General features: G+C 49.8%; 1 protein-coding gene across 3 annotated transcripts in view; it reads left to right on the forward strand.

Moving 5' to 3' along the window:
- RCOR1 (REST corepressor 1) overlaps window positions 1–24,488 on the forward strand; it is a 523,596-nt gene that overhangs the window by 149,107 nt on the left and 350,001 nt on the right. For all 3 annotated transcript variants that reach the window (XM_078660219.1, XM_078660217.1, XM_078660218.1), the window contains one exon: window positions 3,213–3,265. In XM_078660219.1, coding sequence (XP_078516345.1) covers window positions 3,213–3,265 — 53 coding nt within the window. The remainder of the gene's footprint in view (window positions 1–3,212; window positions 3,266–24,488) is intronic.

Raw genomic sequence — 24,488 nt, forward strand, 5'->3', positions numbered from 1 at the left:
TACCAGGCCAACTTCTCACACCATCTAACTAGAATAGCCATGGCTTGAACATGTATGCTGGTCAAATAAAGCTCAAATCCGATTATTTGTACTATGACAGCAGAGATATGGCAAATGTTTCACTGCACTGTTTTTTAGCCCATCTATTACTGGACGTATATCATATCTGTTTTTTGTAAAGAAACCTGCATTATCTAAAATAATCCCATGAGTTACATTTAACCAGAATTAACCTTGGTGTAATAAGACGTTCTTGATGGGAAAAGATAGCTGTTTGATATCTTCAGAGGAGAGTGATTTTAATGGAGGAAATAAGTGTAACAGATCTAAGATCCAAGTTCCCTTCAGCAGGCTTGCTTCTCTGGTAAAAAAGAGAACCAACATCAATAATTGGTACAACAGGCAATTTCTAAATCTGTCAGTTGTAACATTCTAAAATAGGAGTTTTTAGATGGCTTGAAGGACAAACTGTAGTGTGAAAAGTTCTTTAAGTTACTCAAATTACTCTGCTGAAAATTTCTTAAGTAAAATGAGAGCTGTTTTATTCAGTTATTCCTGTCTTCCGTGCTCCTGTTTTCCAGCTGCTCCCTTGATTGAATCTGGATATTGTCTCATCATTGGAAGTTAATTGTGCCCTGCATATGGAATCTTATGTCTTTTTTGGGACAATTCCGATTCCTTTTTCGTCCCCTTTCTTTTTCAGATTTGTCCTACTTTTTTGCTCTGACTATTCTTTTTATTTCTTTTTAGCTACCAGAGTGGGAAAATACCAAAGTTCTTGGTCTTTTCTCTTTTTTTTTTAATCAAATGATGGGTAAAATACTATTGATTCATTGGATTTGGAAGTGTCTTGGTTTGCTCTCCTCTGCACCACTCTGCTGCTCTATCGATCTGTGCTTGGCTTGTGATCCTGCCTGTGCCTCCAACTCTTTCTGGAGCTGTTCCTCACCTGCCAGTCAACAGTCCTAAGAGTAGACATTTCAGGGGAAGGAATAAGCCTGCTCCTCTAGCCTCCTACTCCAAGAAGATTTGTTGATTTCTCCAGGGACATGTTGCCCTCCCCTCTGTAATCTCAGTCCACCCATGACCGTCGAATGAGTCTCGGTTTGTGGCTTCCTCTCCATTACCATCACTGTAGCCAAAATCAATCCATTGTAGATTTGCAGAGCACTTCTGGTCACCCATGAGGTTACTAAAGAACAACAAAGGAGTGTCAAAAAATGTAAGTAGAAAAGTAGAAAACTACCCAAGATATTCCTACCTGGATATCCAATCTCCAAATACACCACAAATACTATTTCAAAAGAAAATAAATTAAAGGGGGGGGGGGAAGTACACAGAAAGTGTTATACTAAGTAGAGAGCAATTATTACTTAAAAATAGAAGCCTCACTCATCAACATAGTTGATGGCATGCTTCATCATAGGGTTCTACTAAGGAGACCGAATGTCTCCCTGGTATGCTACCGCGCCTGTGTTACAGCGTAGCTGGTATGTAAAAGACGTGTCGGAGGTGCTAAAAAGGAATGAGTGAGTTAAAAGATGGCGGACTGTACTCCCAAATAATTTTAATAAAGAGTCAGGCCACAATCATTAAAAACTGGTGATTCGGACACTATTGGCCATAAATTCGAGCCAAATGTGTCCTATGTGAATCAAGGGTCGACATGTTTCTGCTTTAATGTGCTAGCTCAGCAAAGCTTTCATCAGGACCGAAAAAAATTCCTAACTTCCCTGGCGGTATACGCACCCCAAGGCGTACCCTAACCTTGGGAATGTTTGTGCAAGTGAAGGTAAACTCACGGTTTTACCCAGGTGTAGGTTGTCTCAGATTTTCCAAAGCCTACAAATCTGAAAGAAATAAACTCATGTTCAAACAGACAACAACAAATTGCATTTACAACATTAAATTGAGCACATACAGATATTCCACATATAAAACGTCGAGGTGACCAATGTACTTCCTCTAAACGTTTAGATGATTGTGGCCTGGCGCTTTATTAAAATTATTTGGGAGTACAGTACGGAGCTTATTTTGTTTGGTTTTTATCCAACTTTATTAGCCTGTAAACAAACACTTTCAACCTCCCACAATATATAAAGTAAGTTTAGGTAAAAAATAGTTTTGGTATTTGCATGTTTTGAGCTTTGTTATGGATGTTACGAATTGTGGGGCGGTTGTCGTACGTAAAACAGTGTTGCTTTGCAAGTGGTTTCAGTTGACACACTAGCCAGTGCTGGCTTTTTGGCCAACCATACTTTTCGTTTTGGTAAATGTAGTTTTACATTATAAGCATTGCAAAGTACTCTCTGGACTTTTTGTCTCGCCTAGGCAGCGAGCTTAAAACATTCCACCCCTTTCTAAATTCTTTAAGTAGCTTGCCAACGCACCTGCAAAAACATTGCATCCATTCAATCAGAATGCGCAGCTTTTATTTTGTCAACGCGTTAATTTTACTTTGAGGCCACATTCCTAATTCCCATTTCTATGCAGTATTTATACATTCACTCGCACTCAAATGCAGCCCTTTCCTGAGCAATTGTAATTTTCTTTCCCAGCCAGCATATTACGTTTGTCTCCCTCCCTCATACCCGATTTCCCATTTCCAGGTTCTCCAGCGCCGCAAGGTCATACAAATGGCATTAACACTATGCAAATATCATCACGCCATTACTAACAAAAAAAGTTAAACACTGTCATTTTCAACACCAAAAGCGCTTATCTTTCACAAATGCGAGACCTCTTGCATTGCAAATGCTTGTTTAATGTGGCAAGGCACCTCCATTCATAGTTTTAGGACAGCCACTGTTTTAACACATTGGTTGATTAAGTGAGTCTCTCATGGATGGTGCCTTTACCATCTTTCTTGCCAGAAACTCTTGATATTGAGACCCAAATATCAGCAGCACACAAATTTGGATTAATTTTTTTGACAAAATCAGTCCGTATTACAAGTAAGTATCTTAATGTTTCCAATTAATTTCTCAAATTTTACTTGGAGTATTTCTAGAATTGCCATGGCATCCCAGTTTTCTAGTGATATAAAGCTGCAAACTATTGCCAGGAATGTTTCCCAGAAACATTAAATGTGTAAATTGTTTCCTAATAGGAGTTCTGACTTCAGTTTAGCCCGTTTCAAAGAACTGTGAATAATTACACTGTTTTTTACATGTATAAATAATATAGATCTATTTAACTTTGTTTTCTCCCAGTGGATGAATATATTTCTATTGCTAAAGAGAAACATGGATACAACATGGAGCAGGTAATGAGCTGCCTTATCGAGTGCTGTAAAATATTTTTCGGTTAAATGTTTTGTTGGTAAAATGTAAATGTAAATGTAGTATACTTGTAAAGCGCACAGCTGCCCCAGCAACGGGGCGTCCCGGCGCTGTATAACTCTGGGGAACCCGTCCTGGCTTTCCCTGTGGGATGGTCCCTGCTGGGAGTCCCCAAGGTGGAGCCAGGCATCCCCGGAATTGGTGGGGCCGTTGTGGAGATTAGGCAAGCTAATGCCCAGAGTTGCCGAGTGTGATCTCTGATTAGAGTAAGCACCGAAGCGAGAATTATCGAGTCCGCTGACCAAGGTCCGCGACCCTGCCGCGTCGGGAATCGAACCCTGGTCCCAGGCCGACTTCTGCTCTCTGGTCTGCCGCCTCTAACCAGTGAGCCACACTACTCCAAAACGATATCACTGTACACAACACATGTATAGCTAAGAATTGCATTATGTTTATAGAGCAGGGTTTGCTTTTTTTATATAATTAGAGCTTTCTCAGCTTAACCATCCGATTTAGATTTATTGGATTTCAGTTTGTTATAACCAGTTAAAATGTTAACATTTGTCAATTTCTAAGTTATAACTTCAGTTTATGCTTATTGTGCAGAAAGACTAGATTTTCCATTGTGTTCCAGTGTACATTATTTTCAAAGTGCCCCCATGTTGCATTCTTATTTCCTATAGTATGTAATAAAATCTTGTTTATGCTTAAAGAAAACTGTGTATAATGAGCATTCTCCATCTCAAATCTGCAGAAGTAAAAGTTGAACCATTTGTCCGAGTTGGGACAGTCGATGTATGTACATTTTGACTTTATTCCCAGGCTGATATAAAGGAACAGGACCAATAGTCACTAAGGACAGTCAAAGCATCTGGTGCCTTCAAGACAGTCTGATTGTTCCCATCTGGTTTTCCTGTATTCCCATCCCATTGGTGAAAAAGGGGTATGTGGAACTGGGTCTGTGGGTACAGCAGGCACATCAGGAATTATCCCCAAATAAGAGTTTGTTAAACTCTGGGCTTGGTCTACATTATAAGGTGGTGGACGGTTCAGTAATAAGTCATTTAGGAATTCGTCAAATTCATGATTACGATCTCCAACTGGATCTAGTGTTTTTGACTCTTCAAGATGCTTTTTCTTTTCCTTATACTTACCTCAATTTTCCTTTTCTGCCCCTGTTACGGGATACAATATAGTTCCCTCTGCTATATCGGTCATCCATGCCTTCTGTTGAGCATCCCAACTAGCCTCGACCTATCGGTTTGAAGTATTCTTATACCTTCCCTGACATTTGTTTCCCTGTTTGATGAGCTATATGTTCCTATTCACTAAGCGCCACTAACTGCATCGGTCTAAGAGGCGGTTTAATCTCCTGTAGTTGTCTCCTCAAATTTTCAAGGATTCTACCATTAAATGTTCCATATTGTGAGAAAGCTAATGGGCCATCATTTTCAGTGTATTTCATCCAATTTTCAAGCCATTTACACTTGTGATATCCTCTCTTGGTCTATGTGCAATGCTGGTGTACCCTCGGGTGGTATGGGCGCCCCTCTTCGAGTGGGTACAAGTGCATCCCCCTGCATTAAACTCTTCAAATTTTTCAGAAGTCTCATTTTATCCTACATTTTAAAGTTTGCCCTTTACAGATAATTTTCTTCAATCAATTTCTCTTACACATCCTTATTTAGCTGCCTTACATCCAATACCAGCGTGGCGCAAGGTGACGTAGTCACCCTTTCACAACACAGCATTACACCAACCAACTTATATTCGCACGGCTCCCTGGTATGTCCATCTCACTCCTCTCAGTGGCTACCTCTCCTTTACAATCCTTAATGCTCATTTATTCTAAGCAAAAATCTCCAGAGTGCAAGCTATTTCAAAAAGTGTCTGCTTCACTAAAGAAATGATAGACCCTTTCACACAAGAAATCAAATCTACCTTTACATACTATTCATCACCCAGGCCGCACAGTGCCGTTCTAGGAATCTGTCTTCTCCTATTACCGCTCCTTCTGACCGCGAGGGACGTCGTCTTGATGCCATTGGACGAACATTTTCCACTATGGCTTCTACCACCGTGAGGGCGAATTCTCTGGCCATTCTGGGGCGCTACGACCACCAGATGTGGTCGGATATGTCTTCTTTCATCGACCTCATTCCTGAGCCCTCCGGAGCAGAAGCTCTCAAAATTCTTCAGGAGGGAGAAAGAGCGTCATCAGAGATTATCGACTACTCTGTGGACATTGCGTGCACTGGTTTTCGTCAGCTTGCTGGTGCAGCCGTTTTACGTCGACTGGGCTGGCTTCGTTCCACCTCTTTTCGCCAGGAGGTTCTGGCGAAGATCCTCGACATGCCCTATGACGACGAATCGCTCTTTGGCCAGCATGTGGACGGCGCACTTCAAATCATAAAGGACACCGAGACAGCTCATGCCTTAGGCACTTTGCAGTTTCGCAAGCAGCCTTTTCGTGGTGCGCGTGGACGCGGCACCTCCTCTTCTTTTCGCAGCGGATCCAACCAGTATCGTTCCTACGGCCAAGGAAATCAGATATTCCTCCCAGTCACAGCAGTCCTATCGACAAGTCTTCCAAGTCGTACAGGGGAAAGTCTTCCTACAGAGGCTCCGCCTCTAAGAAGCAATGACTTGCCTTCCCAGCTCAAAGTTGGAGGTCGAATATCCCTTTTCTTTTCCAATTGGTCTTCAATCACCTCGGACTGTTGAGTGCCTGACATTGTATCAAAAGGCCATGCTTTGGAGTTTGTCAAGTTCCCTCCACACACTCCTCCAACTGGTCCACCTCCGGCTCACCTCAAGGAGCTTTTTCAACAGATTCGCCTCGAGATTCAGAAAGGTGCCATAGAAGTTGTTCCCAAGTCTCAGAAGGGATGGGATTATATTCCCATTTTTTCCTCGTCCTCAAGAAGTCTGGTGAATGGCGTCCAATCCTCGACCTAAGAGCCCTAAACAAGTACCTGAAGTGCCAATCCTTCCGCATGCTCACGGAAATTCTCCGCCTTCTCTTGAAGGACGATTTCCACCATCGATCTCCAGGACGCTTCTTTCCACGTGCCGATACTTCCAAAACACTCGAAGTTCTTCTGCTTCTGGGTGGGACGCAGAGACTTTCAATTCAAGGTTTTGCCTTTCGGCCTTCGCTCCGCCCCTCACTTCTTCACGAAAATCCTGGCCCCGGTGGTGGCATATCTACGTTTTGAAGGGCGTTCAAATCTTTCCCTACCTGGACGACTGTCTCATCAAGTCACAATCTCGTCATCAGGCGTCTCTGGACACTCGATTCTGTCAGACTCTATTCCACTCCCTCAGTCGGTCTATCAACACCGAGAAATCTCAGGTCGATCCAGCTCCCTGCAGGACCTTTCTAGGCGCCACTCTGGATACTTCGCTGGCGAAGGCATTCATTTCTCATGAGCGTCCGCTGCGGATTCTACGCCTAGTGGCTCTCATCCGTTCAAAAGGGTCAGTTTCAGTTCGTGTATTGAAATCCTTTTTAGGTCTCGCCTTTTCCATTCCGAAGGAATGGGAAATGGAGAGAATTCAAGTGCTCAAAATCCTCGTGAAACCAAGGGCTTTTTGGTGCGGTTTTCTTTGAGTTCACGTGAATCACGTGACCAAACAAGCACGCGCATCAGCCTCCCTCCCTCCCTCCTAATTGCATTTTGTTCACGGCCGCCACCACATCAAAGGGCTTCTCCCAGCATGTGCTCTGCGGATTCTCCTCCCCTAATTATTCATGGCTGGCCGGCCGTACTTTCAGTTTCCCGGCCGCTCTTTATTGAAAGCTTTTTGCCTATCTCGCTGTCTATCCTCGATCACTCCGCTGCTCTCTAGCTATGCTTGTTATTTATTCCTTTTCGTGTCCGTCTGTTCTCCATGTTACTCTCGGCTTCGGCTGCCTCTCTGCTGCCCTCTTCTGTGGCTCACCCCCTTATCTATTCTCCTCTGTGCCTCGTTCTCATGTGTGCTTCTCGTTGTCCCCCATCTCTCCCCCACTGTATCTGTCACTCCTGTCTGTCTATCCTCGGCCTCTGTGTCTCCTCTCCACTGCTGTCCCCCCCTATTGTTTCTCCTCGTGTCCGTCTGTTCTCCATGTTACTCTCGGCTTCGGCTGCCTCTCTGCTGCCCTCTTCTGTGGCTCACCCCCTTATCTATTCTCCTCTGTGCCTCTTTCTCATGTGTGCTTCTCGTTCTGCCCCATCTCTCCCCCACTGTATCTGTCACTCCTGTCTGTCTATCCTCGATCACTCCGCTGCTCTCTAGCTATGCTTGTTATTTATTCCTTTTCGTGTCCGTCTGTTCTCCATGTTACTCTCTGCTTCGGATGCCTCTCTGCTGCCCTCTTCTGTGGCTGTCTATCCTCGATCACTCCGCTGCTCTCTAGCTATGCTTCTTATTTATTCCTTTTCGTGTCCGTCTGTTCTCCATGTTTCTCTCGGCTTCGGCTGCCTCTCTGCTGCCCTCTTCTGTGGCTCACCCCCTTATCTATTCATTTTAAAAACATAAAGGGCTTTGTCATTTACAAAACCAATAGCTCCAACTTTCCTACTGCGAGACCTATTGGCAACGCCAGTGCTTGTTCTGGATGGCATCCTCCTGCATCTCCCTGATCCCAAATTGCAGGGTCAAGAGTAGCCCAATTCAGGAGAAACTGGACAAACAGTGGCATCAGGTCGTCGGCTCTTTCAACGATCTGGTCCAGGTGACCGCTCGGATGAGGTCCGCTCTCCGATGGTGGGCTCAACCAGCAAACATCGCTGCCGGTACTTCTTTCCTAACGATCGCTCTGGAGCTCATCCTTACCACGGATGCCTCCCTGGAAGGCTGGGGCGCACTTCTTCAGGGGCTTTCCATAAAGGACAAGTGGCCCCTGTCTCAACGTTCCTGGCACATCAACAGATTGGAACTGATAGCCATCTTCCTGGCTCTCAAGTCTTTCCATCTTCTGCTCCAGGGAGAATCAGTGTTCATTCAAACCGACAATACCACCAGTATGCACTATGTAAACAAACAGGGTGGCACCAAGTCACTGCTCCTTTCTCAGCTGGCACAGAGCATCTGGGACTGGGCACTCCGTCACCAAATTACCCTGACTGCGGTTCACTTACCAGGCATCTCCTAGCGGATTCCCTCAGCAGGTCCGCGTCCTTGACCCACGAGTGGGAGTTGCATCAGCCGACTCTGGACTTCATTTTTCAGCTGTGGGGTCGCCCGAACATGGATCTCTCTGCGAACCCTGTAAACCGAAAATGTCCGTCTTATGCAAGCTGGCTTCCCCATCAAGGGTCATGCGGGAATGCCCTTTTGATGGACTGGTGCAATCTATTTGCCTACGTTTTTCCACCGATTCCGCTGGTTCCTCGAGTTTTGTGGAAAATGCGGAGACAGCCGTGCCACCTTCTCCAGATCGCTCCCAGATTGCCTCGGCAAACGTGGTTCTCGGAACTCCTGCTTCTCTCCCAGTGCGAACCCATCCTCCTTCGCCCTCGAGCAGATCTCCTTACAATGGACAAGGGTCAGATCTGTCATCCGGACCCCTCCTCTCTCAAATTATCGGCCTGGAACCTGAGCACCTTGAATTTGCCCACTTGAATATTTCACCAGCATGTAGAGACGTTCTTGCCAATGCGAGAGCTGCGTCCACAGTAAAGACTTACAAGCTAAAGTGGAAAAGGTTCTGTCAGTGGTGCGCATCTGCCAACATCCATCCCGTGCACTCCTCTCCTGCTCAGCTTCTGCCGTTGGCTCAATCAGGACTTTTCCTCTCCACTTTGAAGGTCTTCCTAGCGGCAATATCTCGTTTTCGGCAGGATGGGTCTTCCTCTCTCTACTATTCCAGAATCATTCGACAGTTTTTCAAAGGGCTGTTCAGGATATTCCTCCTCCTACCTGGCATCTCAATGTTTTGGCGCAATTGATGAAGGCGTCTTTTGAGCCCATCCACAAAGCGAATTTACATTTTTTTACCTTGAAGGTGGCCCTTCTACCTGCCTTGGCCTCCTCTTGTCGCGTGAGTGATATCCACACCTTTACCATTCAGCCTCCTTTCCTTCAATTCAAGTCGGACTGTGTTGTACTTCACACCAACCCGGCATTCATGCCTAAGGTGCCAACTGATTTTCACTTCAATGAGCCAGTGTTTTTAACACCTTGCAAGCTGATGACGGAACCGCTCCGTCATCAGCTGCGGGTGCGCTGTGCTGATGACGGAGCGGTTCCGTCATGGCCCGCTCGCCGCTCAAGCGCGGCGCGAATTCCGCGCCTGCGCTGAGCGTTCTATTGAGCGGGGCGGGCCATGACGGAACCGCTCCGTCATAAGCACAGCGCAACCGACGCTGGTGACGGAGCGGTTCCGTCACCAGCATGCGGCCGCCCCGCCACCTTAGCACTGCGGCGGAATAGCCGCCGCAGTGAAGGGCTTAAAGACTTTCTTCGCTAATCCTCAATCTCCGGCGGAGCAACGTTTGCATTCTTTAGACGTTAAAAGATGCCTTAAATTCTACATCGACAGAACAGTGCCCTTTCGTAGGTCTGATCAGCTGTTCATTGCTTACGGACGCATGCGCAATGGGCGTTCTGTTACCAAGCCAACTATTGCACGTTGTATTTCCTCCGCAATCTCATTCTGTCATCAGAAGGCCGGCAAGCCTCTTCAATCTACAGTGAGAGCTCATTCCACCAGGGCGATGTCATCCTCTACTGCCCTGTTTGCTGGTGTGCCAATTCACCAAATCTGTCGAGCAACCACATGGTCCAGCAGGCACACTTTCACAAAGCACTACTGCCTTGAGACGATCAACAAAGCTGATACAGCAGGTGGCCAAACGGTGCTTCCTAATTTTTTTTAATTAGGTGAGCCGCTTTCCTTACCTCCAACCGTATGGGTACTATTATCTGTCTGGCAAAATCATGTTATTTCATTGCATTGTATGCTAATGCATTGCCATTTTTGTCTTTGGGCCAGCTCTTACTGCTCTCTATTCTATTCAAGCATGTGAATCTATGAAAGACACCCCAATACTGGAGAAGAACTATTGTTACTTACCTGTAAACGGTGGATCTCCAGTATTGGTGTCTTTCATAGATTCACATGTGACCCACCCACCTCCCCTCAGATGCTCGCTTCTCCTCCTAGACTCTATTGTCACTCTTGTGCTACGAAAATCTGAGGGCCTGAGCCTTTGAGGAGAAGTTTCAAGAGGGGTGCTTGCGCCTGATCGGCTGTAGTTTGGACTAGCATAATGACATAGATATGCTATGAAAGGGATTTTTTTCTTCTAATGTATTCCTATGTGTTAATGCTAACCTTGGTACTTATAAGTATTTGTGTTTTCAACATGTATGTAATTATATTTTTATATACATATATTATTGGTTTTATTGCTATTTTATTTACCGTGGGGCTCCCACTTCACGACGGGGAATATTCAAGCATGTGAATCTATGAAAGATACTAATACTGAAGAACCACCGTTTACAGGTAAGTAACAATAGTTCTACTTGAGGAAGGTCCCTCTATCCCCCCCTTTTTAAAAAAAAAACTTGTTCAAGCCTTTAGTACTGATAGTATGGGGGTTGTTAAAATAGTTGTGTTATTGCTTGAAAGAAAAAAACAAGCAGGAGTAGTAAAAGATTGTTTTGGGCTTAAAAATGCAGAACAAATCCAGATTTAACACTGTACGCGAAGTCTAGGGTTAAGAGGAAGTGCCAACGCAAGTTACACTAACCGTTAACCTCCGATGCGAAGAGTAACTGACAAGCTGGCTTCACAGCGTTTCTATGGCAACCATGCACATATGGATGTGCGTGGTTGCTTGAACTAAGGTACTTTCGTCAGCTTGATTGTGCCTTTTTCCGCTGTGCCGTTCAAAGTGTCGCACCTCGGTGTTCCGTTCCGTTTAAGGCGGGTTACCATTTAAAGAGTGGAAAAAGAAAACTGAAAACGGCGCTCCTTTTAGGTAAGAGAGCCGGGTGAAGGCCGTAACCTGTTTGCTTTGGCTCGCGGTAGATGTGGGTTGCTAGGCAACAGGTGTGCGGCCTCCGAGGTTGAAATACGTGAATGTCAGTAGACCTCATTTTTTTTTTTTTTATTTAAACCGTTTTTATTGCAGATCCAAATATACAGTACATCAATCAGGATAAGTTCCATTACCGCACAATCCTCGCCCCCCCCTTAGTCGAGCTTCCGTGTGGTAAACACAGCCATTCTGCCCACATCCCGGAGGCCGGTCGGCGACACTCAACCACTTGTTACATCCTCACGTTTCTCAACAAGTACGGTCGGCGTGTGAGGAAGTCCGCTGTCTGCTTTTAAAGCTTTCTCCCCACTCCCCCAGAATTCTCATGAATTTCGCTTTTTTTTCCCTCCATTAGTTTAGTCTTGCAGTCCCTCCCTCTGTTCCCCCCCCCCGTGTCCCCCACTGCGCCTAGCACGGGAAAGTTTGTCTGTGTGGTGGTTAACAGGAAAATCTTATCATTTACCGGGTGTGTGTGACCGGCGGGGGTGCCGGCGCTATGGTCGTTCCAACTGCGTTATCAGGTTCCTCCTCCTCTTCCCCCTCAGCTGGACTATCTCGCAGCGCCTGCACCAAGATCTCCCATTCCATCGTCGCTTCCTGGGCCCTCTCATCCGGTTTGCGGCGAGCCAGTTGGTACCTGAGTGTGCTCTCACTAGCCGTCCATTTCAGAAATTCGTTCTGCCATCTCCGGTGTGTTGGACCTGTCTTCGACTTCCACCCCTTGGTCACCTCCCTCTTGGCCAAGATTAGGCCATGTCTATAAACTTGCTGGATATCTTATTCTTGGGCGTGTGCGGGAACCAGTGAAGTATACTAACGGCCTTATCGTACTGTAAGTCCCTGTCTGCTACTTCATTTAATGTGTTGCCTACCTCCCTCCAGTAGTCCTGCAAATGTGGGCAGTCCCTCAGCATGTGAACCAGATCCGCTCCTATCTTATTGCATCTGGGGCAGGCAGCCTCCTCCGCCCTGAAGTATTTCCTTATCTTACCTGGGGTAAGGTACGCTCTATGGAGCACATAGAAATGAATCAATTGGAATTGTGCATTTCTCGTGCTTTTCCTGGCTCTTCGCACTAGTTGTGTCCACGTGGTGTCTGGGATCTCCAACTGCAGGTCTAGTTCCCACTTGGTCTTCAAGGGTTTCGTGCAACATTCGCGAGTATAGGCACGTCACTGCCTTGAAGGTGCCTGCTGACATAATTGTGTACTGGCAGGCCAATGTCGTCGTTGGCTCATTTAGTCCTCCCCCCCTCCCCCCCCCAATGTGCCTGTATGGCCCTCACCACTGCCGCGTGTAATAAGTAGCCTCCTCTCGGGAGATCGTAGCGGTCCTGCAACGTTTGATACGGGGTCAGTACCCCGTCATCGTACAAATCCCCCACCATCTGCAGTCCTGCCTCCTCCCATAACTGCAGTCGCGACCAATCACCCCCATGTGGGAGTGCAGTCACCATGCCCAGTGGGATTTCGGGCGCATATGGGTGTCTGACTCCCGCACGTCTCTGAGAGCGGTTCCAGCATAGTCTGAACGTGCGCTCCTCCTGGGACAAATCTCTAAGCACCAGTCTCTGTTGAAGGGCGATGTAAGCCAACACATGACGGGGGGGGTGCCATTGTCCCTCTCCTGTTCCGGACCGCGGAATACCCTCGCTATTTCCTGCGTAAAGGTCTGCAGTTGAGCCGCCAGGTAGTAGAGCTCAAAGTCTGGGACCGCCAGGCCACCTTCGTCTTTTGGGCGGGTTAGCGTCGCTAGCGCTATCCTGCGTCTGCCCGTACCCCACAGAAAGGAGATTATCAACGACCTTAGCTGCCTGAAGATCGTGCCAGGCACCCAAACTGGGAGTGTCCTGAAGTAGTATAATAATCGGGGCAAGGCGATCATCTTCAGAAGAGATATGCGACCCATTACTGATAGCGGCAGGGTGGCCCAGAAGGACATACTGCTCCGTAGGGCACGAATGCAGCGTCCTATGTTGCCCTCCCAACATGTTCGCGGCGTCATGGTATACATGCACTCCCAGGTAGTCCAGGCAACTAGGCTCCCATCTAATCAGCTGGCTAGTGGGGGGCTGCTCCTCTCCCTGCCGCAGGGGGAATAGACAGGTTTTAGTCCAATTAACTCTGAGGCCGGACAGCCTGCCGAAGCGTGCTAGTAGTCTTTCCGCACCTTCCACCGCCCCTTCGGCATCTTCCAAAAAAAGGAGGAGGTCGTCCGCGTACAGCGAAATAAAGTGATGGTTCCCTCTGAATTCTAGACCTCTATAGTAGTTACCCATTCTAGCCACAGCCGCGAGGGGCTCCACCACCAATGCGAACAGCAGGGGGGACAATGCACATCCCTGTCTGGTGCCGCGGCACACCTCATACTGTTGTGATACCTGCGTGCCCACTCTCACCTGTGCTCTCCCCGAGGAGTATAATACTTTCGTCCAGTTTATGTAGCCGTCGCCCAGGCTGAAACACCGCATTACTCTGTATAAGTACTCCCACTCCAAGCTGTCAAAAGCCTTCTCTGTCGACTGACAGCACTAGGGGCGCCCTTGCCTCCGGCGGCGGTTCATTCACCAGTCTGATCAGCCGTCGGACATTGTGAGTGGTGTTACGGGTGGGTATGAACCCGGATTGATCCTTGTGAACCAGTTCTTGCATGTGGTGCAATAACCTGGCTGCCAGTACCGTGCTCAGAATCTTATAGTCTGTTGTCAGCATGGACAACGGTCGGTAGGACGCCGGATCAGTGCTCTCCCTTCGTGGTTTCACTAAGGGGATCATTATGGCCTCACTCATAGATTGCGGGAGCCGTCCCTTACCCTTGGCTTCATTGTATACAGTTTGAAGCCTGGGGGCCAGTTGCTCCAGGTACCGCCCGTAAAACTCTATGGGCAGGCCGTCTAAACCTGGAGTTTTATTGCGAGCCATCAGTTTCACAGCTCCCCTAATTTCCGCGATCTCTATTTGACCGCCTAGGGCGTCTGCCTGCTCTTGCTCCAGTCGTGGCAGTTGCAGCTCATCTAGAAATGCTTCTATTTCTTCTCCCTGGGCCACTAGCGCGCTTTTGTATAATCTCTCGTAGTAAGATCTAAAGCTGTCCGGTTGGGTGTTGCACATGCGTCCCTCCTCCCCCCTTACTGCTAAGATCGGGTGACTGTTTCTAGCGGGGTTCGCTAACCAAGCCAGTAGTGTCCCTGCTTTATCTCCTCCGGCATGTGATTACGTCTTGTAGTCAAAGCTGCGAAGACCCTCCACCTCCACTGCCACCGCCTCCCGTGCCTCGCAGACCCTGTCTTGAAGCTCGGGGCGATTGGGGCGCGCTAACTCGGCCTCCCTCAGCGTACGCTCGGCCCTGTCCCAAGTCATCCAGCAAGGTCCTGCGTATCCCCGCATACTTTCCTATGCAGTGGCCCCTCACTACAATCTTGAAGGCATCCCACTGTGCCGCCCTAGAGGTCGCGGAACCTTCATTCTCTGCGAAGTAGTGGGCAATCCTCCCTCCCAGCGCATCACGGAACGGTGGGTCATCTAACGTGTCCGGCCTCAGCCGCCACGTTGGGATCCGTGATATTTCATTCATCCATTCTAGCGTCAGTAGCAGGGGATTATGGTCGGATAGTGTGCGCGCCAGGTATTCCGTCCGGGCCACCGCAGGAAGCACCAACGGAGAGCACAGAAAGGTGTCGAGACTGACGTGGAGGTCATGAAGGCTGGAGTAGAACGAGTAGTCTCGCTCCGCCGGGTGCTGTGCGCGCCAAGCGTCGGCCAAGTCCCATTTCTCCTGCCAATCTGATCTGCTTTTCGCTAGCTGGTGCATCGGGGATGTGGGTAATGGTGGATGCGACCTATCTAGTGTGGTGTCTGCTACAGAGTTGAAGTCCCCCCCCCCCTATCAGTGCTGGGCCTATGAGGTAGCTAGCCAGTTCACCAGAGAGCTTTGCAAAGTAGGTCGCCAGGTCTACATTAGGTGCATAGATGCTTCCGAGAACTGTGTCTGCCCCTGAGCTTGCCCTCCACCGCTACATACCTTCCCTCCGGGTCCACTAAGTTTCTGGTTATCTGAAAAGGGGTTCCCGCCCTTATCCAAATCAACACCCCTCTAGCGAAGGCGGAGTACGTGGTGTTGAATAGGTGACCCCTCCATCTACGCTGCAGCGCTATGCCCTCCTTCTTTGTGAGGTGAGTTTCCTGCAGAAACGCAATTTGCACCCCTCTGTGGACCAGGTAAGCATGCACCTTGTGTCTCCTTGCCATAGTGTGAAGCCCCCTCACATTCCAAGTCACACATTTTATTGATCCTGCATTAGCCATTGTCCCCTATTGCCTGGTACATTGCGAAGATGATTCGTTCCCAGGCGCTTGTGGTGACACTGTGCCCCCCCTCGGTCCCCCCCAGAACTTCCCTCACCCCCCCTCCCCTAGCCTCGCCCTGAGCCACCCCAACTTCTCCAGGCCCCCCCCAGAACAGGACCTAACTTCACAAAAGCTGCTCCCATCCAAACTGCGTTCGAGCAAACGTGCTCTCCCAACCCTCCTAGTCCGCAGTCTGCACTACGGAGGCCTTATGGGCCCTATGGAGCGTGAACTAGCTTCAGAGACCTCAATCACCGTCCCATCCTCCCGCCCCACAATGCTCATGTAACTCACGATAGTTCAGTCTTACTGTAGCCTGCTCAGGTGTCTGTAGTGGCAAACCCCAGCCACCGCCGCTCAGTAGGAGTCCCTTATCTGACACTCAGCCCTCGACTATCTCCTCCGACGTCTGCGGCGTGATCACCGGGCCTTTCGTGCTGCCAAATTCCGATAGTTCTGTCTCCGAGCCCGTCCTTTGTCCCTCTGAGCCCGAGGCCCGCCCCGACTGGGCAAGCGCCGCGCCCGAGAAGTCCATCACTGCCTGCAACGCTGCTCTCCTTTCGTCCTCTGTCTGGAACTCCGTTGGTTTCCTGGATCTCTGCCTGCGCCCACGGAGCCTCTTTGATTTCCTCACCGTTTGTTGTTGTTGTCGTTCCTCCTCTGCTCTGGCACGAGCCCAGTCCGTGCCTACCTTGTAGGTGTCCCACCAGGTCCATGCCTCCGCTGCTGCAAGGAAGAACATCGATTTTTCATCCACCACTATTCAGAGACTGGCTGGGAAGAGGAGCGAGTACTTTATGCCCTCAGTTCGAAGTTCCTTTTTGATGGATAGAAAGGAGGCTCACAGCTTCTGGGTCTCAAAGTGCAGGTCTTGTAGCACTGCTTCGAGGACCCAAAGGCCAGGCCTCACCAGGGGCAATCTCCGGTTGGGGGGGCAGATCTTTGTGCCGCGTCAACCCCCCGGGCTGCGACCGTCGTTCTGAGCCGGTCCTCAGGCGGGAGGCGATGGAAGTCCGCTCACTGGTCGCGTTATCGGGCAGCACCGGGGGCAATCGGGCACCCCCCGCTGGTTATCCCCTCGGGGAGCACGGATCTGTGGCGGGTGCACGTCGCCCCCCAGTCGGCACCCGCGTCCAGGAGGACTCCGAGCCTTCGGGGGATTCCAGTAGCGACCGGCCTCTCCAGGGCCAGAAGCCGAGGTGTCAAGTGTTTTTCGCCCAGCGCTGGTCCCCGAGCAGTAGGCAGTGAAGGCCCGCTCAGTACCCGCTTCTCTGGGCAGCTCCGGGGACAATAGGGGGCCCGCCGCGTGTGGTCCCGTCCCGGATCCCAATCTAGTTGGAGGCGCCCCTCGCGCTCCAGTAGTCGCCGGCGATATGAGAGTCTCCGGGTCTTCGGAGGACCCCTGGGGCGTCCGGCCTCCCCAGGCCCAACAGCCGGGGTGTCGGGTAGATCTGCACTGGGCCCGGGGGAGTCAAAATGGCCGCCTCCCAGTCCCTCCTCATCCGGTACAGAAGCTCCGCCGGTGGCGCTCCAACTCAGCCGGGCGCCGCAGTTCCCCCCTCCGGGTTTCTCAGTTCGGACGGGGGGCAGGTGGGCTGTTCCCAGGCTCCAGCCTCAGCTACGGGCCCTCCAAAGCCGGGGCCGCCGACCAACGCCGCGGAGGGAGGGAGGGGCCGTGCCTCGGTCAGCCCGAGCGCAGCCACAAGCCCGCAATCTTAGGATTTCGGAAATCTTTACTTAGCGGGCTCCAATACGTCCGTTCCGCAGCCCTTCCTCCACTGTAGCACCGCAGGTCGCCTGGGTGGCCGGTCGGCCGCTAGCACCGTCCCCGCAGCTCAGGCTCCGAAGCGGTCGCCATCTTTGTCGCCAGTCCCCTTGCGCTTCGGCGTCGCCTTTCTTCCTCACCGGCGCGGCCGCCGGGGTGAAGCCCAGACCGGAGCAGGCCCAGGGATGTCCTCTGAGATCCCCCGGAGTTTCACGGTGATCTCAGGTCGATGACAGGAGTACTTTTACGGATAATCGGGTGGGGGGTCAGGAGCCTCGTTAGGCTACGACCATCCTCACTGGCTGCTAGCCACGCCCCCCAATGTCAGTAGACCTCATAACACGCAATGAAGCCTAAGAGCTTATCAGGGTCTCGGAGGTGGCGCCAGGGGTATCGGGCAAAATTAGTCTTGCATGACAATGGCGAGAGGCCCCAAAGCTTAAGGGATAAAAATATTATTTTAGAGAAAAGTTTTGTCTCACTAACGAAAAACAGTGTGTTAGCACGCATGGTAAGGTCAATAAGACCCAGATATGCGATATCCATAAATATATATCCAATAACAAGCAGACAATACATCATCCAAATTAGAGAGTAAGTAGAGATACTTATCTTGTGAGCAGCAGCAACAAAGAAGGAAGATGGCTACGTGCTCATACACTTTATACTATAATGGAATGTTGATTGAAGTTCTATATTCTTTTCATTGCTACTGCTGAGCTGTGGCAAAGGAGATTTGCATAATCTTAGCCTCCGTGTCATGCCATAAAATCATTACCCTGCTGGTGTCTAATTTGTAATGACCTGTAGATCATGCATTCTTTTATGTATACATCTCTATGCTTGTAGTGGAGGAGCTACACAACAATCCGTCTATGTTGAAACCCTCTGAGACCTTCAGGCAAGGACCCCGTAGGTCCTTTTAACCGCATGCGTGCTGCGGTCATTTTTGCACTGTGCGGCTTTTTTCGATTTACCGCGTTACATGACGAGCTGAGCTCGTCATGAGGATGCGAGCGGCGCAACTCATGAGCATCGAAGGGGTTAAGTGAGAAGTGATTAAGTTCAGCCTTGAAGTGCTTCATTTTATCTTAAGCCAGTGTTCCATAAATTGTACGTTCTTCTTGCATCAGCCCACCTAGAGAATCCCACCCTGCGGATAGTGCTCCTCCAACTTTCTGCATCCTTTGTTAGCCTTCAAGACACAAACAGTTAGGTTGTGATACTTTTTTTTCCAGCACAAATGCTTTGTGCATTGTGCTCTGCAAGTTTTTTTGTTGTGTGATACTCTCATGCTTACTGAATCTACTTTTGATTCAAATGTTTCATGTCTCATTTCTATTGCTTCCAGGCCTCGAAAAAGCAACTTGCCTATTTGCTATGTTGAGTCAGATTTTTTTCAGGGTGACCTATTTTTACGCCCTATCGGCTCGTTCTGTTGTCACATGGATTTTAGTTTTCTTTCTCTGACTGCAGTTAGAGGATTTTGTAACTTGAACAGCGTGACAATTGCGCTGGGAAATGAAAGGCTTTAGGATGCCAGTTTGTTGTCTAACACAACATTTAAATAGCTTGCAAATGAACAGTACAAATATTTCAAAATATATGCGCAATTAGGGAGGCACATTTTGTTTTTGTTGTAATAAGTAAGTGTGATGGAAACAAAGTTTTTTAATAGGATCAAAACAAATCAGAACATTTTACTTGATAAATGTTTGCAGAAACCCAATTTCCAACCTGATCGGTTGTAGACTAAATAGCTATATCAGTGTAAGAGAAAAATGTGCTAACTGTAAACGACAGTGGGTTGCCACATCATGCTTTAGTAATAAATTTAAGTGAAGTTTTTTTTAAACATGAACTGAGAATTTCCTGGCTCCGTCCTGATGCCAATGCTATCGTGAACTAAGAGGCGAGCCAGGTGGTCATGTGTACCCTATGTGTGGGTCAGATTCAAATTGTACATGGAGCAAAAGTTTAGTCTATTAAATCAAACCAATTTAAGCATACTGAACTCCTGTATTTAAAGATGCTTTTATATGTGATAATGAAGATAAAGCTGCTTGGTGAAATAAAATAATTGCTAAGGATCGCACAATCTGAGTCCATTTTATGGGTCAAGAGTTAGGTCCAGTAGATTAAGTAAGTCACTTGACCTGCAGGTCTGGTAATATTTTTATGGTTTTTTGAGGCCTGGCTACCAAGATTCCATCTAGTTTGTCCTAACTGGTTAATGCACCTTTCTGATAAGTTTTTGTAGGATCAGAATTTGATTTCGAGAATTGTCCTGTTTCTTCGAAAGGTGTGCCCTCTTCTTTGGTGCTCCTTTTGTGCACCTTCAGTGTACCCAACCTCTTTGGTTGTGAGCCTTTGGAGCTTCCGCCTCAGTCAGGAAGTGGTCCCTTGTTATGCTTCTGGTTTCTAGGCATTTATTTCCTTTCACCCCAAACTCTCATTTCAGGAAAATATCAAGCTAGCTGGTGTTCCTAAACCAAATATAAAGCAGGAACACGTGCAGCACTCATCTACTGGTTCTTCCCTAAATTATTTGCTACAGGCTGCCAGTACTGTTTTTTCAGATCTTAATTGCCTTGTGTTAGCCCTTGTCGCCTACAACTGTATGAGTGCCCGTAGTAAGAGTAAATGTATCCATTCCATTGTTTTTACTCTGGAGTGTAGATATCGCTTGGGGTACGATCATCATTGAGGCCTCGTTTCTATTCCTTGTTACTAGGTGCTAGTGAGCCAAGGAAAGAAAGTCCCAGCCCCAGAGTACTTAGTCTGTTCAGTCCCCGATAGGCTCAAGGAAGGATCCCTCCCTGTGCCCTGGAATGTCTGGTGTGCCCCTGAGCATCCTCCAGACCTCCCCCATCAGCCCAGTTTTCACCTCTGTGAAGAGGATTGGGGGCACCAAATGTTAGCTTCCTCCTTTGGGGTCCCCTGGCTGTTTCCCCTTCAGATTGACAGTCTCCCAGGCCTTCCACACTAGCAGCGGCGCACCGTTCCAGTTTCTGCTTACATTCCCGCTTTGTGACAACTCTGCATGTTCCCTGCACAGTCCTCCTCCTTAGGCTGCAAGCTCCAATTCTTCTCCGTTTTAAACTGCCTCGTCTCCAGTGTTTCGTGAGTCTTTCTGAGCAGGCCTCTGCTGCCGCCCAGGGGCACAGCCGCCATGCCACCCACTTCCCCTACAACGCCAGGCCTTTGTTTTCATGCTGGCGCTGGCTGTCGACTCAAACACTGTTTTTATTGATATATTTAAATATTTTATTTTGGAGTTTCCAAGCAGAAATCAATACTGCCAGCTGTTTTGCAGTCTAAAGGTGTAATGTCTGGTCAGGATTTCAACGGATTCTCGGGCCCAGAGCAGGGGCCATTAAACCATGTCTTCCATGTTTGTCTTTCAGGCAATGCCCCCTTCTTTTAGACACCTCATGTGTGACCTTCTCTGCTTAACTCTTTGAAAACATGAAGCCTCCCCCCACGCCCCCCTCCCCCCCTTTGAACCAAACTGGGCCTACTTGCTCTTAAACTCTAATCATTTAAATTTGCTCTAGATTGCGGTTCTTAACCTCTCGTGTCGATGCTTAGAAAAATAAATATGTACATATTAAAAGTGTCTACACATTAAAAAAACTGTCAAATCGAAAACGTTAAAACTTCGGTATACATGAAGGATTTTGAAATTGTAGGATAAACGTTACATTGGTATCTTATGATTGATTTGTGAGAGCAGTGCAGTTGCATCAAACAGAATGTAATATGGACACGGAGTAGCTCCAACCTTACCATTAAAATGTAGATTTTTTTCGTGGGGGATTTGTGAATCAAATAGAATATTTCCTCATTTGTTTATTTGTTTGAATGCTTGCAACTGTATTTTGCAGTTAAATCATTGAAAATTGCATACACCGTCTCTGGATTCCAAAAATGATTCAGTAATGGTCCATAGATTCTAATAATGATTCAGTGGGGATCCCCGGGTTCCAGTTTGGATTCATTGGCACTACTTGGATTCTAGTTATCAATCAATCAATCATAGACATTTATAGAGCGCACTACTCACCCGGAGGGTCTCAAGGCGCTTGGGGGGGGGGGGGGGGCTGCTACTGCTCGAACAGCCAGGTCTTGAGCTTCTTCCTGAAGGAGAGGTGGTCTTGGGTCAGGCGCAGGTCGGTCGGGAGGGAGTTCCAGGTCTTGGCGGCCAAGTAGGAGAAGGACCTTCCTCCTGTTGTCGTTCTTCTGATGCGGGGGACGGCGGCGAGGGCGTGACTGGTTGATCGGAGATGGCGTTTGGGAGCGTAGAAGTTGATGCGGTTGTTGAGGTAGCTCGGGCCATGATCGTGTAGGGCTTTGTGTGCGTGGGTGAGGAGACGGAAGGTGATTCTCTTGTTGATGGGGAGCCAATGCAGGTCTCTCAGATGTCCGGAGATGTGGCTGTGTCGTGGGATGTCGAGGATGAGTCTGGCTGAGGTGTTCTGGATTCGCTGGAGTCTCTTCTGGAGCTTGGCGGTGGTTCCGGCGTAGAGGGCGTTGCCGTAGTCCAGTTGGCTGGTGACGAGGGCCTGGGTGACCGTCTTCCTGGTCTCGGTGGGGATCCACCGGAAGATCTTCCGTAGCATGCGCAGGATGTTGAAGCACGACGAGGAGACGGCGTTGACTTGTCTGGTCATGGAGAGGGAGGAGTCCAGGATGAAGCCCAGGTTGCGTGCGTGGTCTGTTGGTTTGGGAGCGGTGCCCAGGGCGGGGGGCCACCAGGAGTCGTCCCAGGCGGAGGGCGAGGAGCCCAGGATGAGGACTTCCGTCTTGTCCGAGTTCAGTTTCAGGCGGCTGGTCGTCATCCACTCGGCTACGTCTTTCATCCCTTCGTGAAGGTTGGCTCTGGCGGCGGCGGGGTTGTTGGTCAGGGAGAGGATCAGTTGGGTGTCGTCTGCGTAGGAGATGATGTTGAGGTTGTGTTGGTGTGCGATGGCCGCGAGGGGGCTCATGTAGACGTTGAAGAGGGTGGGGCTCAGCGAGGATCCTTGAGGGACGCCGCAGATGACTTCGGTGGCCTCTGACTTGTACGGTGGTAGGCGGACTCTCTGTGTTCTTCCGTCGAGGAAGGAGATGATCCATTCCAGTGCCTTCTCCTGGATTCCGACGTTGCTGAGGCGCTGCACAAGGGTGCGGTGGCAGACAGTGTCGAATGCCGCGGAGAGGTCTAGGAGGATGAGGGCCGCTGTTTCTCCGTTGTCCATCAGGGCTCGGATGTCATCGGTGGCAGCGATGAGGGCGGTCTCGGTGCTGTGGTTGGCTCGGAAGCCAGACTGTGAGGGGTCGAGGGATCCATTCGTCTCGAGGAAGGCGGCCAGCTGTTTGTTGACGGTCTTCTCGATGACTTTGGCTGGAAACGGGAGGAGCGAGATCGGGCGGTAATTCTTGAGTTCGGTGGGGTCCGCTGTTGGTTTCTTTAGTAGAGCGCTGAGTTCGGCGTGCTTCCAGCTCTCCGGGAAGGTGGCGGTGTCGAAGGAGGTGTTGATGATGTCCCGCAGGTGGGGTGCGATGACAGCGTCGGCCTTGTTGAAGACGTGGTGAGGGCAGGGGTCGGTCGGAGATCCGAAGTGGATGGAGTTCATCGTGTGGACGGTGTCTTCGGTGCTGATCGGAGTCCAGGCGCGGAGGGTGGTGGTGGGGGGCGGTGGTTCGGTCGTGGCGTGCGTCGATTGAGTGCTGAAGCTGTTGTGTATGTCCGCGATCTTGTTGTGGAAGTAGGAGGCGAGGGAGTTGCAGAGGTCTTGCGATGGGGTGATGTCATTGCTTCCGGCGTTGGGGTTGGAGAGCTCTTTCACGATGTTGAAGAGTTCCTTGCAGTTGTGTGCGTTGTTGTCCAGCCGGTCCTTGAATGCAGTTTTCTTGGTGGCGCGGATCAGTTGGTGGTGTTTCCGGGTGGCGAGCTTGAGGGAGGTCATGTTGTCCGGTGTTGGCTCCCTTCTCCAGGCTTTCTCGAGGGCTCGGCAGTTCTTCTTGGAGCTCGTGAGTTCGTCGGTGAACCATGGGGCCTTCTTGCTGCCGGGTCTGCTGGGCGGGGTCCTCAGTGGGGCGAGTTCGTCCGCGCAGTTGCTGATCCACTTCGTGAGGTTGTCGGCGGCCCGGCTGGGGTTCGCTGAGCTGGTGGGAGGGTGCTGGCTCAGGGAAGCGGCGAGCTGGTCGGCTGTGATCTTGTTCCAGCTTCTTCGAGCAACCTGTTGCTGGTGGTGGTGGATCGTCGTTCTTCTGAAGGTGAAGTGGACGCAGCTGTGGTCCGTCCAGTGGAGTCCAGTGGCGTGGCTGAAGGCGATGTCTTTGCTGGATGAGAAGACTGCGTCGAGTGTGTGTCCGGCGAGGTGGGTGGGGGTGGACACCAGCTGCTTGAGTCCGAGGTTGGCGAGCAGGGTGGTGGTGGTGCGGTCGTTGTTGTTCTCCAGGTGGAAGTTGATGTCCCCCAGGAGGATGTAGTCAGCGGAGGGGAGGGCATGCGGGCTGACTAAGTCGGCGATGTCCTCGCTGAATTGTGTGCGTGGTCCCGGGGGTCGGTAGATCAGGGTGCCTCTGAGGGTGGTCTTCGGGTCGGTGTGGATCTGGAAGTGTAGGTGTTCGGCGGTAGTCAGGGTGTCGTCGGTGTTGGTCGTGATGTGGATGGTGTCCCTGTGGATGATGGCGATGCCTCCTCCAGTCTGGTTGACGCGATCTCTCCGGGTGATCTTGTATCCCTCTGGGATGGCGATGGCGATGTCGGGCGCTGAGGAGTCGTTCATCCAGGTTTCCGTGAGGAAGGCGACGTCAGGGGCTGTGGTGTCGAGGAGGTTCCAGAGTTCGATGGCGTGTCTGTGGACGGAGCGGGTGTTGAGCAGGATGCACTTGAGGTGGTTGCTGTTGGTGTTCGGCTTGGCGGGTGCTGGTGCGGGGCAGGTCCGGATGCAGGTGAACTTGCAGGCGTGGCAGCTGAAGGGTCCGTGGGTGCGTCTCGGGGTGGCTCGGTAGCATCCCGGGACTCGGCCGGTGTTGAGTGCGTTGAGGGTGGCGGCGGTGTACGTCCGGC

Source organism: Lissotriton helveticus, chromosome 9 (genome assembly GCF_964261635.1).
Source record: "Lissotriton helveticus chromosome 9, aLisHel1.1, whole genome shotgun sequence".
Taxonomy (NCBI): domain Eukaryota; kingdom Metazoa; phylum Chordata; class Amphibia; order Caudata; family Salamandridae; genus Lissotriton; species Lissotriton helveticus.